Source organism: Lolium perenne, chromosome 1, assembly GCF_019359855.2.
Source record: "Lolium perenne isolate Kyuss_39 chromosome 1, Kyuss_2.0, whole genome shotgun sequence".
In the NCBI taxonomy this organism is placed as follows: Eukaryota; Viridiplantae; Streptophyta; class Magnoliopsida; order Poales; family Poaceae; genus Lolium; species Lolium perenne.
The window spans coordinates 111,366,645-111,382,226 of record NC_067244.2 but is presented as its reverse complement, the minus strand read 5'-3'; the positions used below and the strand labels follow the sequence as shown (position 1 = coordinate 111,382,226).

The following is a 15,582-nucleotide window of genomic DNA, read 5'->3' as shown; positions in this document are numbered from 1 at the left end:
GTAAGTTATCCTTATATTTTCCTAGTGATACTACTAACTGACTGCAAACTGACAATACAATCATACAGATGGAAAGCGTCAATCTAAACAATGTGCAAGATTTCAATTTACAATATAGCAAACCAACTTTGTGGGTACATGGTGGTCATCCTCTTGTACCATCATCTGGCAGCGTCTTCTATAAAATTCGAGAAATTGTAGCATTTTTTGCAGTTGTTTGGCCAAGGAAGAATCTTTCAAAGAAACATCTTGATGGTATTATACCGCAGACTTGGCAGCTAAAACATCACCCATGCTTATGTAGGCACCATCCAAATTTTATTACCTTTTGTTGCTTGCAGATAAAGAACAAACAATTGATGCCATGGTGTCAGCCAATCAGGATCTTAGACGCCTTGCATTGGAAGGTACCCATACATTATTTGAAGAGATCTTTTTGAGGCTCGTACTTTTTCATATAGAATATAAAAGGACGATTTCCTCTTTCATAATTTTATGTTCAGAGGCAATCCAGTCTTATCCTATACTATTGTTCTGCATTTTGCTCTTTTAGGATGTACTGAAGCACAATTTTGTTCAAAAAACAAAGTCTATTTTGCTTAACTTACATTTTTGATTATTTCAAGATCGAAGCACTTTGATCCATAAATGGATTGCTTTTTTAATGATTCTATCGTCTTTATGTCAAGGTCTTGGTATCGCTTTTCACGCTGCAACTGATTCTAAGGAAGAGGACTGTGAAGCTGTGGCCCGGATGGATGAAATTCACAAGGTTTTATTTTGTTTGTTGTCATTTTCTCAAGATGGATTTTGTCATATATATTTTTTGTCTGACTGCATTTTCTTGATATAGATGCTCGTTGAAAAGGTTGACTTTGAAAGGAACAATCTTGGATTATTGTCAAAGACTTCAACTTCTGAAACAAAAATCTGTTGCTCAGTCTCATCCAGTATATGTAAAACTAATGGTTTCAGTGGTTGGTTAGCGAGTCTTCCTTTGCTCAACTTGAAGAGCTTGAACTTGGATACTGCTTTACTTCAATGCCTATCCAAGTGCACACAACTAGATTGTTCTGAAATTCATCAGGTCTCTCTCTCCCCCGCACCAACTTTTGGATGATTTGGAGTATAACATGGTTGACTTGTGAAATCAATTTGTGCTTATTTTCCATTTTTTTCATGGAAACTGAGTACTTTATGGGAAGAATCAGTAGGATGCAGAAACATATGTAATATTATGCAGAAACATATGTAATATTTTTTCTTTCACTCTACAGATCATTGCGAACTCAGAAGCCCTTCTTAAGTATGCTATGGACTATTCGTTGGAGTTATCGTCAAGGTCTCCTTTGGACTTTGCTCAACATCAGATTTTTTGTTGGATTTATAATGCCTGGGCCACAGTTGATAATGGTAAAACAATATCTGTACTTTGGACATAGTTCGTCACAGTTGTGGTTATTTTTGTTATAACTTAAAGCTATGTTGTGCAGTCCATGTAAAAGTTACTAGTTCACTTCTTGAAATGTGGTACAACTATCACACGTCTTTGTGGACTTACTGCTCTGGAAGTCCAAAGGTTTTTCTCCTTGACTTGACATATAACTTCAAAAACATTTTATTATACAACCATGATTGTTCTACTGATTTGATTCATTTTCAGGCACTGCTCCCTATTACACATGATGAAACCTGTGATCTAGCACACCTGACAAAAATGGATGCCATCCATACTATTATGTACGATGCTATTTTCTTTTATACCTTATCTCCTTTCTTTTTTCTTGTGCTAGAAGTAATTTAGTCCGTGGTGCTTGTGCCCTGTTTCTCATGCATGCGTTAGTGCTGGGAAGTAATTATGCTGATATTTGGGTCTTAAGAGATGTCTATATTCTAATGTTGTCTGTGTCTGCAGCCAAGATGATTTATGTGTGATGGATTATCAGAAGAACTGCTTGATGCTTAGAATGTCATCTAGAAACCTTTGGGAAGGTGTCTCTGATGCGGGAAACTTAGTTAGCAGTCTTTATTCCTCTGCTGATTCACTCTTTAAACAGGTAATGGTCTATCTATCTGTGTTCTGTGTCCAGCCACCCTCTTCAGTTTTGTGTTGCTGATAATCTGCTGCAGATCATATTTGTCCATAAGAAGCATTTCAAGCCAGAAGAGTATAAGCAGCTAGAGTACATCCTCTTTGAAAAGTCGGCACATTGTCTAGAGGTTTGTTTTGACGTTATGATCATAGTTATGTTGTTTAGTCTCATGTACCATTGGAAGTTTCATTTCCTTCACAATTTTGTAATTCAATCCACAATTTTAGCTGACACGCAACCATTCATTTTCTATAATTCATAAACTGCAGTGTATGTTGGAATAATTTTGATGGTTTAGATTTTAAGCTTCTGTTGAAACTTAGTTTCTGTTCAGGAAATTTGTGGATACACTACTTTGAATTCTACAATTGCATCATGACTTGGAACATGAACCGTTGATTCTGATTAGTTGTTTTCCATATAAACCTGACGAATATAAAACTACCTCAGTCCAAATATGTGTCATCTTTGCAAGGTTTTGTTCTTACAAATATTTGTCGCTTTTCCTTTTAGCCTTTTCTGGTGCTTTTTTATGTTCATGCATACGTTGCTTCATAACAGGAGCAAGGTCTGCAAACTGCTTGTGCACTACTATCTTCTTCAAGTCATGGAGTACTGGCTTCACTCTCAGGGCCAGATAAACTCGTAGGGTCAATTCTTCTGGAGTTGTACTCATTGCACTCACATGGTACGTTCATTTTGGATCTTTAGTAGTCAATGAATTATTTGTCGCATCTGTAATTTTACTAGTTCAGCTCAACCATTATCTGAACTTCTTGGTATGATGTATGGATTTATATATGTTTGATGGAAACTATATGAATTTTAATTTGATAGCTCAATTACGTGCTGCTTTCTGGTTGGTTTACTGTATGTCCAACGTCGTTTATTGGTTCAATTCTATAGAACTCTAGATCATAGCTTGTGTAACACGAGATATACAGATTGACTACTGAGAACAGTTAGGTACAGGTAACATCAGCACGAACTACAGTTTTTGAGTCCTTTCTAGCGCTTTTTTCCATAATATGTAATTGCACTGGGAACGGTTTACTACATGACTTTGACTTCTGCTCTCTTTGTTGGTTTGAATGTTCTATTCATTTGAGCAGATGCTGACCTTTTGTTTGTAAATATCTTTTGTGTCTTACAGACTCTTTATTGCATCTCGGGGCTGCTTGGGTGTATATTGGCCAGTTGCGGTTCCAGTTATTGTTGAGCTCATACAATCCAGATCCTACATTCATATCTGCTTTTATGCATTCTCAGATTCTGGAAAAGATTTCGTTCCTTGATCTCAAGGGACAGGTAAAAACTCTTTTGTTTATTTGGCGCATAGCTTGAAATGTGTGCCCTGAATAGGCTGTTTTGTGCGATAATAAGCTTTTTGTTTAGAACATGGATTCACCATAGTCGTTGAGTTCATACAATCATTTTTTTTATGTTGTTTCATTTATTCGTAGAAGATCCTACTATATTGTTAATGGTGAAACTGTTTTGATTGTTTATATGTTCTAAAAGTATATTCCTACATAGTGGTTGAGTGAGAGTCCTTTTGTCAACAAAATGTCTATATAATTTATGGCATCTGTTTTTCTAAAAGGTACGCCGTGAATGTGAAGAATTGGCTGGCTCAAGCTCAGTAGAAGATTGTCATGCTCAACAGTTAATACAAGAGCTGAAAACTAAAGAGAAGAACATCGGGGCAAAGGTTCTGTTCTGATAATTGCATGGCATCCAGTGTTTACTGTTCAATTCTAAGTTCTGGCTGTTCCATACTTATTAATCCTGTGGTATCTACGAAATCTGCCGATTCTACCTAGCTGCTAGTGTTATTTCCACTTTTTAATCCCTTTTGTTGTCGTGGACTGGATGATGTGAATTCAGCTATATAAATGTCCAGTCTTCTCTATTAAAATGTGTAATGCATGTTTCTCTCTGCGGTTTGCTTGCCCTGGTGCTTTCTCTGCCATGGTAGTGATTTGGTGATGCTACAAGTCAGACCGATTGCCATATTCTGCAAGATGGAAGCTGGCCAGACCTCAATATGAATATGCAATCTGGCATTATATCTATACTTATTTTATTGATGTGATCTATCCATACACGCAGTGGAATGGAAAACAGTTGTACTTATCCTTGTACACTATTCTGCAGGTTGTATTTCGGCCTCAACAGTCTAAGCACAAGAGTTTGATTGCAGCGTGCTCTGAGTTTGAGGAACGGCTGTCTGACTGCAAGGATCTATTATTTCATTTAGACTGCAAAGAAGCTGGGCAATTGGAGTTTGATAGAATCTTCAATTGGCAGGTGAGATTTGTTGGGACTGATTTCAATGTCTTCTGTCTATAGGGTATTGGCCTTGGGGCTATGTTTTGTTCCTCTCTTTTCACTCTTCAGTAACTGCAGTTAAAATCAACTGGTCTTGCAATCATTCTATGACAGATAACATCAGGAAACTTTATCAAGAGGCTAACAGAAGAGTATGGGGAATATGTTGATTTGATTCAACCAGTGCAAGTCGCGGTATACGAAATGAAACTTGGCTTGGCAATTGCTCTATCTGGTTCACTTGAGAGAGAATATTTGAAGAAGGTCAAAGAAGATGATATCGAAAGGGTTCTGGTATGTAAATGTCTGGAGCTGTAGTTGAAATATGCAGGCTTCTTCATGGCTGTCTACTAATAGTCTTTTAGAATATTTATACTCTACATCGCACTTTATATAGTCAATTTAGTCCACTTAACCAATCAGTAGCTGTCATCTGCTAACATTAAGCGAATAGACACATGATGCTGATGGTGGTACTGCAAACAATTTCTGTGCTGCAGGGTGCAGTTTTTGCCTTTATGCAGTTTCCCTATGGATCTGTTGCTGGAATGGCCTTAGTGGGCATTCCAGATTTAACAAATTATTCAATGGGTGATCAGTTGGAAACTCAATACAGTGAGTTTGCTGATGTACACATAATGGAGAAGTTATCTCGTGCGTCAAGTCAGTTAAAAGTTGGTGAAGTTGCAGACAAAGTGGTTAGTGAATCGTATTGTCTTCTATCGTATTCAATTTTATGCCTCTGTATATCATGAAAATTTGGAAAATGCAGCTTTTAGTTAAAGTCTTCTGTATTGATTGCAGAGATCCCATTCTCAGATGCTAGTATCATTTCATCATGTTTCTTTAGTACGGACAACGTACCGTGTCTGTCATTCCCTTATCATGGATAAAACTTCTTATCTGGTATGTACTCCTATCGTCATTGTTAATGAATCTCAAATGGAGAGAATGTGTGGTCTCTTACCAGTTTCTCTTTCCAGTCTTTGAAGGAGATCTTCGACTATTTTAAAAGCATGTGGATCGATATGAAGTCTAGTGTGAAGGCTAGGGAAATTGATGATTCTCAATATTACAAGTTCAGGTCCCGTATCATTGATATAGAGGACATTTTTAAAGGAGATGTGCCTTCACTTTCAGATATGGACTCTGATGCTGGTCTAGATAATGAAGAAAAATTAGAGCTTGAGTTTTTCAAAATTATGGTATTCCCCTATATTTTGTATTCCTTAAGAAAGATTATATTTTAATTTATATTTTATTTGATAATCTTTTTTGTCTCCAGGAGAGAAGTGACATGGATGATGGTTTTGTTGAAGACAAATGGGATCTTGTTCCAGAGTCTGCTTTGAAATGTATTATATTCACACATAACCAATTGTTTGGATCCCCTGACCTTATTGAAAAGGTAAGGGCAACATGAGAAAAAGATGCATTTTCTTGTAGCTTCGGAATGCGTATTTTGTTGTTCATGGGGATGGAGTTGATAATAATTTTCTTGATGTTCGTTCATTGTGTTAAGTGATACCAACAAAGAGAATAAATAAGGAACTATTATGGGATAACCGTGTACATTCTTCATAGCTAATTTCATTTTCTTGGTGAATCTATTCCAGCCTGAAAAATTCCAAATAAGTGATCAGCAGAAACTTCAGTCTTTCGTAGACTCCTACGATTTTGGTGCAAGAATACTGAAAGGTATGTACATGGTCTATGATTCCAGAAGTGGTAAATGCTCGACTTGGCTTATTTGTGATATTATTTCCAGGCCTGCCTGAATTGACGTCTTCAAAACTTGATGAGAAGCTCATGCCTGAGCATTTACTTCGTGTTTGTCTGGAATATCCACGAACTTGTGCAGCCGCTCTTGACAGCAATAGTTATAATGCTTACAAGGTATCGGGTCGTGCAAGTTGTACCTTGATACCCAGCTGTTCCTTCTTATATAGTTTATTACTTGCTTATTTGCAGGACCCAAATCCTCCTGTGCTGTTCAAAATGGTTGAGCCACTAACTGCACTTCAAGAGAATATTAGGTCCTTTCTAGATGAGTGGCCTGATCATCCAGGCCTACTGAAAATATTGGAGATAATTGCTTCCCTTCTGGCATTGCCCCTGAGCACTCCAGTTTCAAAGGTCTGGTATCCAATAAATTGGTCGTATAATATTACTACTAATTTTCTGCTAAATACTAATCTGTCCTGTCTTACTGTCACCTTATTATTGAAGGCCTTGCTTGGATTGCAACTGTTGGCTGGGAAAGCTCAAACATTGCAGGAAAACGACTCCAAGTTCTTTCTAAAAGGTAAGGCTGAATCTTCAACAACTTGTACAGTAGGAAGATGAATGTGTAATATTTGTATTATATGTTTCCCTTCTTTGTGTTCAGGTGGTAAAATTTTATAATCTGAAATGTAGGAACTAATTATTTACTAGTGCTTGCCTGATTCAAGATTTAGCGTCTGTTCTAGCATAGTTGGCTTTGTATTTACGGTTGTGACATTTCCAGCATCTCACAGTTCATAAAACGACCCTATTTGGTTGCTCTAATTTCATTTCCCCCACAGATAATCTTCCACCAATATTTATGCTTCTATCTTCAATGCAAAGGCTTGAGTTAGAATCTTGGCCTATACTGCTTGAAGATGTCCAGGGAAAATATGAAATTAATGCTGCAAAGGTGAGTTTGTAATTAATATGCATCCCATTATAGTTTATTATAAGTTTGAATTTCGGCCAGCATAATATATTCTCGGACCATTGCAGCTATGGTTTCCGTTACGAGCCTTGCTTTCTCAGTCTTGTGACATTCCAAGGAATGACGATTCATCTATAATCAAGAGGTATGCATCTGCAGTTGTTCTGTGCTATTGCCTGTGTATATATTTTCTTATGTTAGTCTGATCCAAAATGCAGCGTCGAGGAGTTTGTTCAAACGTCAAATGTTGGAGAATTCAAGACACGCTTGCATCTCCTCCTTGCATTCCATGGTGAATTTTCTGATGGTGCTAGTGTGGGTGTTTATTTAAGGTGAGGTTAAGAGCTTTCCGTGTATGTTACAATTGGTGACTTCATCTTTGCTTATAGAAGTTACTATTGTTTTTTCTTTTTTTGCATCTCTGACGTGTGTTGAAAACTGGTCCCTTAATTCTGCAAATGTACATTTATTTCTAATATTTTCTCTCTCTTGGCAGTACTCCTGTGAAGAAAATCCAGAACATTCTGTACAACGTATTTGGTTACTACATGCAGTTTTTGTCACTGTAAGTTCTTGTCACATGAAGTCATTCCTAGCTCATTTCTTAATGGCTGGTTAGAATATAATTTTTTTGCTACTTAGTGTTTGTCGGCAAATCGAGGCTGGTAAAGAATCAATTGAAAAGGAGTTGAAAGATCAGGTCAAGCTTTATCGATGGGAGCAAGATCCATACACTCTTGCTTCAATTGATAATTTCAAGAGGACAAGGCACAAAATATTTAAACTTCTGCAACGGTTCAATGTATGTACTACTAATTGCTTATTATTGTTATTTCTCCAATGAATTAGTTTACTGGGAGCTAAGGTTATTCTAGTTACCTGCTAAGGGGGCTTCTGCAACCTTTTTTGGATATTAAAACAACACTGTCGCTGAACTACTGTACTTAGTCTTTTCTACTTCGGAATTACAGATGCAACCTGCAAATCATGTGCACTTCTCTAATCTTCTTGCTATCAGAAGGAAGCATGTTACTAGAAAATAACCTTTTCTCTTCACTAACAATAGGGTCTCTAATCTGCTATCGTTTTAGTGCTATGATATTTATGCTTATCTTCACCAACATTTTTAAAAAATTATATCTATTGGTCTATTTCTTTTTTTGTAGGATATTTTGCAAAAACCTTTCATTGCCCTACTGAATGAAGAGGCTACATCAAGAAAAGTCCCAACTTGGCTTGATCCTGAGATACCAGAATCACAGTTTCCTGTTGACACAGAGAAACTTAGAGAAAGGTTGTTCCATAAAGACCATATATGTAAATATTTTATTAATTTGCACCCATTGCATCTCCTTAGGTTTCATCTTTCTTCCAGGTTTTTGTGGTATAGCAAGTGGAAAAGTCATGCTTCTGTGTCATTGCAAACTTTATTGAATGCAAACGATACCGCTGCTACAGTTCTTAACGTGAAAGGTTTGACCCACCCTCCTCTGTGACAACTTGTTTTTTTTCCCGCATGCGCTTTGTCTCTTCATTTTTCCTAATAGTCTGTGGGATTGTGAATTTTGTCCTTTTTGCTGACAGAATCTGTGTATGCCGTTGTGCACAATATGAACCACCAACAAGATGAAACTGATCTCAACGACAGATTGAAATTCTTCTGGTATGCACTTGAGAGAATTTGCAATGCGGCTGATTTTGGTTCTATACTGAAGCATGGTAAAAAGAACCAGAAGAAAACCGCTTTATCCAGTTTGTTCAAGACACTCGAGGAATGTGGACTCTCAAAGCACAGGCCAATGGGTCATGAGGTACTGTTAATTGTAAAAAACTGATTTTTTTTTTTTTTACTTCCCCTACGGTTTGTTTGACTGTTGAATGCCCTGAAAATATATAACAGAAAATGATGTTTGTAAGTGGTATCCCTTGTTTATTTTGTCTATAAAAATTGACTCCTACAACTTGATGTTACTTCCAGTGGGGAAACGAGTTGGATGCACCAAGCCCATTGTTTTTGGAGCAGTCATATAACGTAACACATTTGCTCCAACAAGTGACCACACAGAAAACATGTGAAGATGTTAGCATTCATTCTGCAATATTGGGCACAAATAATTGGAAGCTTGCAAATCAGCAGTACTTCAGATGCTTGTCAACGGTGCAGCAACTTCGACAAATATCCTTGAAATTTAACAAAGATCTAGGTTTAGAGGAGGTCAGTTACTCTACTTTTTGCTGTTCTTTCGGTTTTGGTGTTTTCACACCATAGCATGCATGTATCAAATTTATGGTCTGACAGCTTGAGCAATTTGCAGGTTAATAGGGCTACATCCTTTATGAACCATTTATTGACCATGCTATGTGAACAAAGACATGTTGCTTATGATCTATTTGAGCAGCTGAACCAGTTCCGACATATGATCTTCTTGTTAGGTTCAGGAGGTACATGTAAATCTCTGCCTTTTCTTTTCCTGTTCTAGATTTAGTAAGCGGAACTTATGACTTATCCTTTTATAGGGAAGAGTGAATCTCTATCATCATGCCAAAATGTACTGGTAATTTCCATGTGGCAGCAAAAGGTATGGTATCCACCGCTGAAGTTTTGAACTACTATGAAATATATGGGTTTTAATTTAACATGTCTTTTTTCACCTTTGCTGTAGCAATTTTTTGACAGTATGCTAGCTATGGTTACGGATACCAACTTGTTGCTCAGAACCTTCAAAGGTTGTCATCATGCCGCTTGTGACAGCTTTGAAGTAGAAATTGCTGAGATGTCTTTTCTTTTTGAGAAGTTTATTACAAGATTTTCAGCATCCAAGGTAAAGTTTCTTTGTTTCTTTTGACGCTTGTGGCTTGTGTATAGCTTAATTGTGCGAGCTTGTAGCTGAAAAACTAGGGTTAAAAAGCGGCTTCCTTTCGATTGTCATCTGAGAGTTTTAAGCTCTGTTTCATTGCAGGACTCAAATACTTTTGGTCCAGTAACTTAGTTAAAACATTTTACGAGAACTATACCTCAGTTAATTTCATTGGTATGCGCATAATAACTCTGTTCTATTTTTGTAGGATCTATTAGACAAATTCCTACTTCGATCCAACAATATCCTTGCCGGTGCCCATAAAAATATGCCTGTTGCTACAGTAGAGATGGAGCAACTTGTTGCTGCGAATGTCCAGCTTATCAACACATTTAGAGAGGATATGCAGGTCTTATGCCGCCAAGATGTTTCGATGAGATCTGTGAAGAAAGTTATACTCTCTCGCTTTGAAGAGTTACTGGACAAGGTTTGTATTAATATCTATATGAATGCTGATTATTGTTGGGATGCTTGATGTTTCGGTAGCTCTGACGATATTGCTTTAATATCATCGATTTCCTTTAATATGCTTGGGATGTAATATGTCCCACAGAAAGTTTACCGAGAGTTTTCTAACATTTTGAGTTGCCCTGTTTTGTCGGGGGGACCAGTAGAGTTCTTCCTATATTATGCACTTAATTACACCTTGTTTTACCATAGCCATCCCTATTATTCTTTATACCATAGAAATGTTTATCAGGAAGAATATTTATCTGGTTCTGCCGTGACCGTACATGGACTCATATCTTGCTCTTGTCTGGGATATAGTTATTTCTACTTCCTCTCTTCATTTTGACACCATGTTTGAGAATTTTGATGTAACCCGACATTTCTTTTGTGCTGTATGGATGTTTTGTTCTTAAGCTCGCGTTAATGTTGCAGGGGAAGATAGCAGCAGCGAGTTTCTCTAGAGAAGCTGTGTTCTCTGACGAACAAAAGCCTGAAGAATCATATACTGAAGCTTTTAAGGAAACTTTCACGTTAGCTCTCAGTGTTGTAGAACAGCTCACTGGTCTTGGGGTATCCACTGATGGAACTAAAGAATCATCACTAGAAGGAAATATTACTTCCTGGAAAGATATTTTGCATTCATATGTCATGAATCTTCAAATGGACCATGTCCGTGATGCTGGTGAAAAACTTTCTGTTTTAGTGGTATGTTCCGTTACCTTTGTTACCTGTGGATTTTTTTTTTTTGCTTCGCCATCTCATCCTTGTTATAATTATCCAACAGAGGAAGCTAGTAGACTATAAACCTGAGATGCGTTCTACAACAGAGGTGCAGTTAATGCATCTTCATGTTTTGCTGGGTGTGATCATGTCATCAGCTGAAGGCATACTTTCTGAACTTCTGGAAGCTCATAGAAGAGTAAGGGTTGTCTTGGTTTAATCAAGTTTTTTACTTGTCCTTTTTCCTTCTTTGGTTATAATTATTTATGGTTTCTTTCCTTCATCTCAATTGCTATATTTTCTGAATTGCTTCAGACATCTGAAATGACTCATGCACTTGGGGACCTTTTAATTTATCTATGTGCGGAGGGGTTTGGTTGCACCGAAGATACAGCTGAAGATTCTTCAGACGGACAAAATGACGCAACAGTAACTGGAACTGGCATGGGTGAGGGTGAAGGTCAAGAGAGTGCAAGCTCTAAAATAGATGATATATCACAACTTGAGGGCACCAATGAAATGGTTAGTGTGCTCAAACAATAATTCAATATTAACAAGTTTTTGTTTTGTTTTAGGGATGCTAACCATTTTCTGATGCTTAGCAGGACACTCAGTGTAAGGCAGATCAAACTCTTAAGGATGATGATAATGCGATTGAAATGGAAGGAGATTTTGCTGCTGAATTAGCTGATGTTTCTGAGGATGAAGGCGATGACTCGGGCAGTGAGGACGAAGACAACTTGGATAAGCAGATGGGTGACACTGGTGATGCAAGCGAATTGGTTGGCAAGAAATCTTGGGACAAGGACGAAGATGATGATTCTAAAACATCCGCTGAGAAGTATGAGTCAGGTTCATCAGCCAAGGGGACAGATGAGAATGATAGGGAACTGCGAGCTAAGGACGATTCTCCCATGGAGACAGATAACATGGAGACAGATAATAATGAGCAAGGCAAGAATAATAATATGGAGGATGAACCTAGTACTTGTGAGGATACTGACGAGAATACTGATGATGTAATGAACAAAGCTGATGCATATGATGAGCGAACAGGACCTGAACTCTCTGAACCAAACAAAGATTCCGAGGATGTCAACATGGACGAAGCAGAACAAACCGATGACATGGATGCTGACATTCCCGACAATGAAGATATCAACCAAGAAGAGGGGAAGCAAGAAGACGAGCCTGCAGTTGCCTCAGACGACATGGAGGATGGTGATGAAACACATGGTGGTGATAATGTGGTCGATAATGAAGGGGATCATCTTGAAGATGGAAATGTGGAGTCAAATAACATGGAGAATCAACAGTTGGACAAAATTGAGTCACTTGCACACCCTTCACAAGGTATACAACCCGACCATGTGGAAACAGACTCTAACAGAGAGTCTGAAGCAAACTTGGCGAACAGCATGGACATGAGCAGTACAGTTGCTCCTTCTGTTGATTTTTCAAGCAATGAAGTGCCTCTGGAAATTTCTATACCCAACTCTGGTGAAGGTTCAAAATTGTTGTCCAACTCCAAGCCAGAGCTGCAGACTGATGCTCCACCATCACACATCAAGCAGACAAACCCATTCAGGAGCATTGGAGACGCAATGGAGGACTGGAAAGAACGGGCAAAAGTCTCAGCCGATACCCAGGATCATCAACCAGAAACCGAACATCATGTTGATGATGAGAGTGCTACTGAATTTCGTTATGTACCAGAGGGTGAACAGAGCACCTCTCAAGCACTGGGTGACGCAACAGCTGACCAAATCAATGATGAGCTCCAAGTCAGGCAATCTAACTTGGAAGATGAAACCCATGTCCAGAAAGTGGAACTACCTGATGAGAGGATACCTGGAGATGATAACCCTGAAATACCCCATCTTCAAACTTCGCAATCACGTGCCAACAAGTCTGAAAGTGCTTACAGATCGGAAGTAACAGATATGCAGACTGATGCATCCATTCAGGATATGGTTCAAGGTGAAACAGATGACACTTTTGGAGATGTTGTCTCATTCAAGCGACGTCCGGTAGATGACAGGATAGTTCAACTGGATGACCTAATCAGTGATAGGGAGATGTCTGCTCAGATGGATCTGGACGTCACTAATGAAGAAACAGAAAGGACTATTGTGGATTGGAGAAATCATGAACTGTCTACCATGAAGTTGTCCCAAGAACTGGCTGAGCAGTTGCGCCTTGTCATGGAACCAACTCTTGCAAGCAAGCTTCAAGGAGATTACAGAACTGGAAAGAGAATAAACATGAAGAAGGTACCAGTATTCTTGTTGTCCCTTGTCATAGTAGTGACATGCTCTCCCTTTTTTGCCCCTTTAAAGGATGTGCACTTATGATAGAACATTATTGCATCTTATTTCAGGTTATTCCATATATTGCAAGCCATTTCCGCAGGGACAAGATATGGTTACGACGAACTAAACCCAATAAACGGAATTACCAGGTGGTTATTGCTGTGGATGACTCACGAAGCATGTCGGAGGGCAAGTGTGGAAAAGTTGCTATTGAAGCATTAGTTACAGTTTGCCGGGCCATGTCGCAGCTTGAGGTTGGGCAGTTTGCGGTTGCAAGTTTCGGGAAAAGAGGGAATGTTAAAGTGTTGCATGATTTTGATCAGATCTTCAATGCAGAAGCTGGAGTCAAGGTAGGGCTTCTCTTTTGCCTTCATTAACAGATTAGCAAAGAAAGACTGCGGTTCTGAACTAGGCGAAACTTAGTTTATTGTACCTCCTAGTTGTATTGTGAACTGGCTTGGATGTGTCTAGGAAGTAATAAATTTGCAGCCTTTTCCTCTTACAAAACAATAATAAAAGATTACTAATCTCTCACTCCCTCTCTGCAGATGATCTCTAGTCTGTCCTTTGACCAAGACAACAAAATTGATGATCAACCAGTTGCTGATCTCTTGATGCATCTGAATACAATGCTTGATGCGGCTGTGGCAAGGTCTCGCACGCCATCCGGGCAAAACCCACTTCAGCAACTCATACTTGTAATATCCGATGGCAAGTTCCATGAAAAGGTATCAACTTCTGTGTCAGATTCCCTTACAGGTTAAAACATTGCCCTATTGTTTTAGTGCTGAAGTTCATTTCTTGGGAGCAGGAAAATTTAAGGCGCTGTATCAGGAACGTTCTAAACAGAAGGAGAATGATTGCATATGTACTCCTAGACAGTCATGAGGAATCTATTATGGAGATACTGGTGAGTTCTTCGAAACTTCATCTGACACAGTTTTGCATGGGCATCTAAATCATGTTGTTCAAATTTTGATTGCATTTTTCTTTGCAGGAAGCGTGCTACAAAGGAGACGAAGTAATCCTGGGAAAATACATGGACTCATTTCCGTTCCCCTACTATGTTACGCTGAAGAACATTGAAGCGCTTCCTCGCACATTGGCTGATTTGCTTAGACAGGTATGTGGAGCAACACGCATTTTAGCTCATGCCATTCCCTAGTTAGCAAATGGATGCTCTATTAATATTCTGCTGTTTTCTGCTGCGCAGTGGTTTGAGCTGATGCAGAGCGCGAATGAATGATCTTTGGAGACGTCAGCTTGTCAAATTGCTCTAGGGAACCTAGATTTGTAAAACTGGCTGTACTTTCTTGTTTTACACTTCGGAACAGATAGTGGTCCAAATCCCCAGTTCTTTGTACTAAATATACCACATTTTGTTAGCTTGTTCTACTTTTTAGTTTTTACACTTCGGGACAAATTCATGTAATAACCTACATATTTTTGGTGCTACTTTTTTTAATGTGGAAATACCACTGTTTCTGTGTATCTGCTTTTTGAAAAAACTTTGCCTTACCCATCAATCAAGAAGGTGCCTGAATCGTGGCCATTGAATTCACATCATGGGGAAGTGGACGAAGATCCAATCGCAGACGTGTTAAGAAGGGAGAGAAATTGGCGGCCCATTACCCCCACTACGCACGACAAACGAGGAAACTCTTCGGTCAATGCGCAAGATCAGTCATTTCCTAACTGACCACGTAGATATAGGGTGGACCCATTAGGTCACGTCCTTTCACTCGAGCCGTCGCAGAAGCCACGTCACTGATGATGTCATCAAAAGTATCGACTCCTCATTTGTGGAGCATTTGAAGGAATCTACAACATTGAGTTGATCAAAAGTATCGACTCCTCATTTGTGGAGCATTTGAAGGAATCTACAACATTGAGTTGCTCGATTTGAGTCTACGCACAGTTGCAAGCATCCGTCCCTAGACTCGGGGGCTACTCCATCGGGAGCGCTGGACGCGCACTTGATAAAAATTATCGAAGACAAAGGAAAATGCACCCGAAGGTTTCAGAACATCCATGATCGAGACCGGGGACTTGATCTTGAGTAAAGTAACGTTGTTTTGCCATCGGCAGTTAACTAGCCTCGATTTATCGAGTAAGACTGG

At 38.8% G+C, this 15,582-nt stretch overlaps 1 protein-coding gene across 2 annotated transcripts in view; it reads left to right on the top strand.

The window, feature by feature from the left end:
• The window catches only part of LOC127299219 (midasin), a 28,604-nt gene extending 13,651 nt beyond the window's left edge, over window positions 1–14,953 (top strand). Inside the window, exons 23-66 of one of the 2 annotated variants that reach the window (XM_071829009.1) lie at window positions 69–255; window positions 342–407; window positions 690–772; window positions 854–1,087; window positions 1,278–1,413; window positions 1,494–1,579; window positions 1,664–1,740; window positions 1,916–2,057; window positions 2,131–2,220; window positions 2,655–2,781; window positions 3,247–3,401; window positions 3,697–3,804; window positions 4,251–4,403; window positions 4,539–4,718; window positions 4,925–5,122; window positions 5,229–5,330; window positions 5,408–5,629; window positions 5,710–5,832; window positions 6,041–6,122; window positions 6,193–6,320; window positions 6,396–6,560; window positions 6,654–6,729; window positions 6,992–7,104; window positions 7,191–7,267; window positions 7,341–7,454; window positions 7,619–7,687; window positions 7,765–7,924; window positions 8,289–8,416; window positions 8,498–8,595; window positions 8,707–8,933; window positions 9,101–9,337; window positions 9,438–9,564; window positions 9,640–9,701; window positions 9,786–9,944; window positions 10,189–10,407; window positions 10,863–11,135; window positions 11,215–11,349; window positions 11,466–11,672; window positions 11,756–13,423; window positions 13,531–13,812; window positions 14,011–14,190; window positions 14,274–14,372; window positions 14,460–14,585; window positions 14,676–14,953. In XM_071829009.1, coding sequence (XP_071685110.1) covers window positions 69–255; window positions 342–407; window positions 690–772; window positions 854–1,087; window positions 1,278–1,413; window positions 1,494–1,579; window positions 1,664–1,740; window positions 1,916–2,057; window positions 2,131–2,220; window positions 2,655–2,781; window positions 3,247–3,401; window positions 3,697–3,804; window positions 4,251–4,403; window positions 4,539–4,718; window positions 4,925–5,122; window positions 5,229–5,330; window positions 5,408–5,629; window positions 5,710–5,832; window positions 6,041–6,122; window positions 6,193–6,320; window positions 6,396–6,560; window positions 6,654–6,729; window positions 6,992–7,104; window positions 7,191–7,267; window positions 7,341–7,454; window positions 7,619–7,687; window positions 7,765–7,924; window positions 8,289–8,416; window positions 8,498–8,595; window positions 8,707–8,933; window positions 9,101–9,337; window positions 9,438–9,564; window positions 9,640–9,701; window positions 9,786–9,944; window positions 10,189–10,407; window positions 10,863–11,135; window positions 11,215–11,349; window positions 11,466–11,672; window positions 11,756–13,423; window positions 13,531–13,812; window positions 14,011–14,190; window positions 14,274–14,372; window positions 14,460–14,585; window positions 14,676–14,708 — 7,713 coding nt within the window. In that variant the 3' untranslated portion in view covers window positions 14,709–14,953. Of the gene's footprint in view, window positions 1–68; window positions 256–341; window positions 408–689; window positions 773–853; window positions 1,088–1,277; window positions 1,414–1,493; window positions 1,741–1,915; window positions 2,058–2,130; window positions 2,221–2,654; window positions 2,782–3,246; window positions 3,402–3,696; window positions 3,805–4,250; window positions 4,404–4,538; window positions 4,719–4,924; window positions 5,123–5,228; window positions 5,331–5,407; window positions 5,630–5,709; window positions 5,833–6,040; window positions 6,123–6,192; window positions 6,321–6,395; window positions 6,561–6,653; window positions 6,730–6,991; window positions 7,105–7,190; window positions 7,268–7,340; window positions 7,455–7,618; window positions 7,688–7,764; window positions 7,925–8,288; window positions 8,417–8,497; window positions 8,596–8,706; window positions 8,934–9,100; window positions 9,338–9,437; window positions 9,565–9,639; window positions 9,702–9,785; window positions 9,945–10,188; window positions 10,408–10,862; window positions 11,136–11,214; window positions 11,350–11,465; window positions 11,673–11,752; window positions 13,424–13,530; window positions 13,813–14,010; window positions 14,191–14,273; window positions 14,373–14,459; window positions 14,586–14,675 lie in introns of both variants that reach the window. The other variant, XM_051329153.2, reaches the window with a different exon arrangement.
• Window positions 14,954–15,582: the final 629 nt, after the last annotated feature.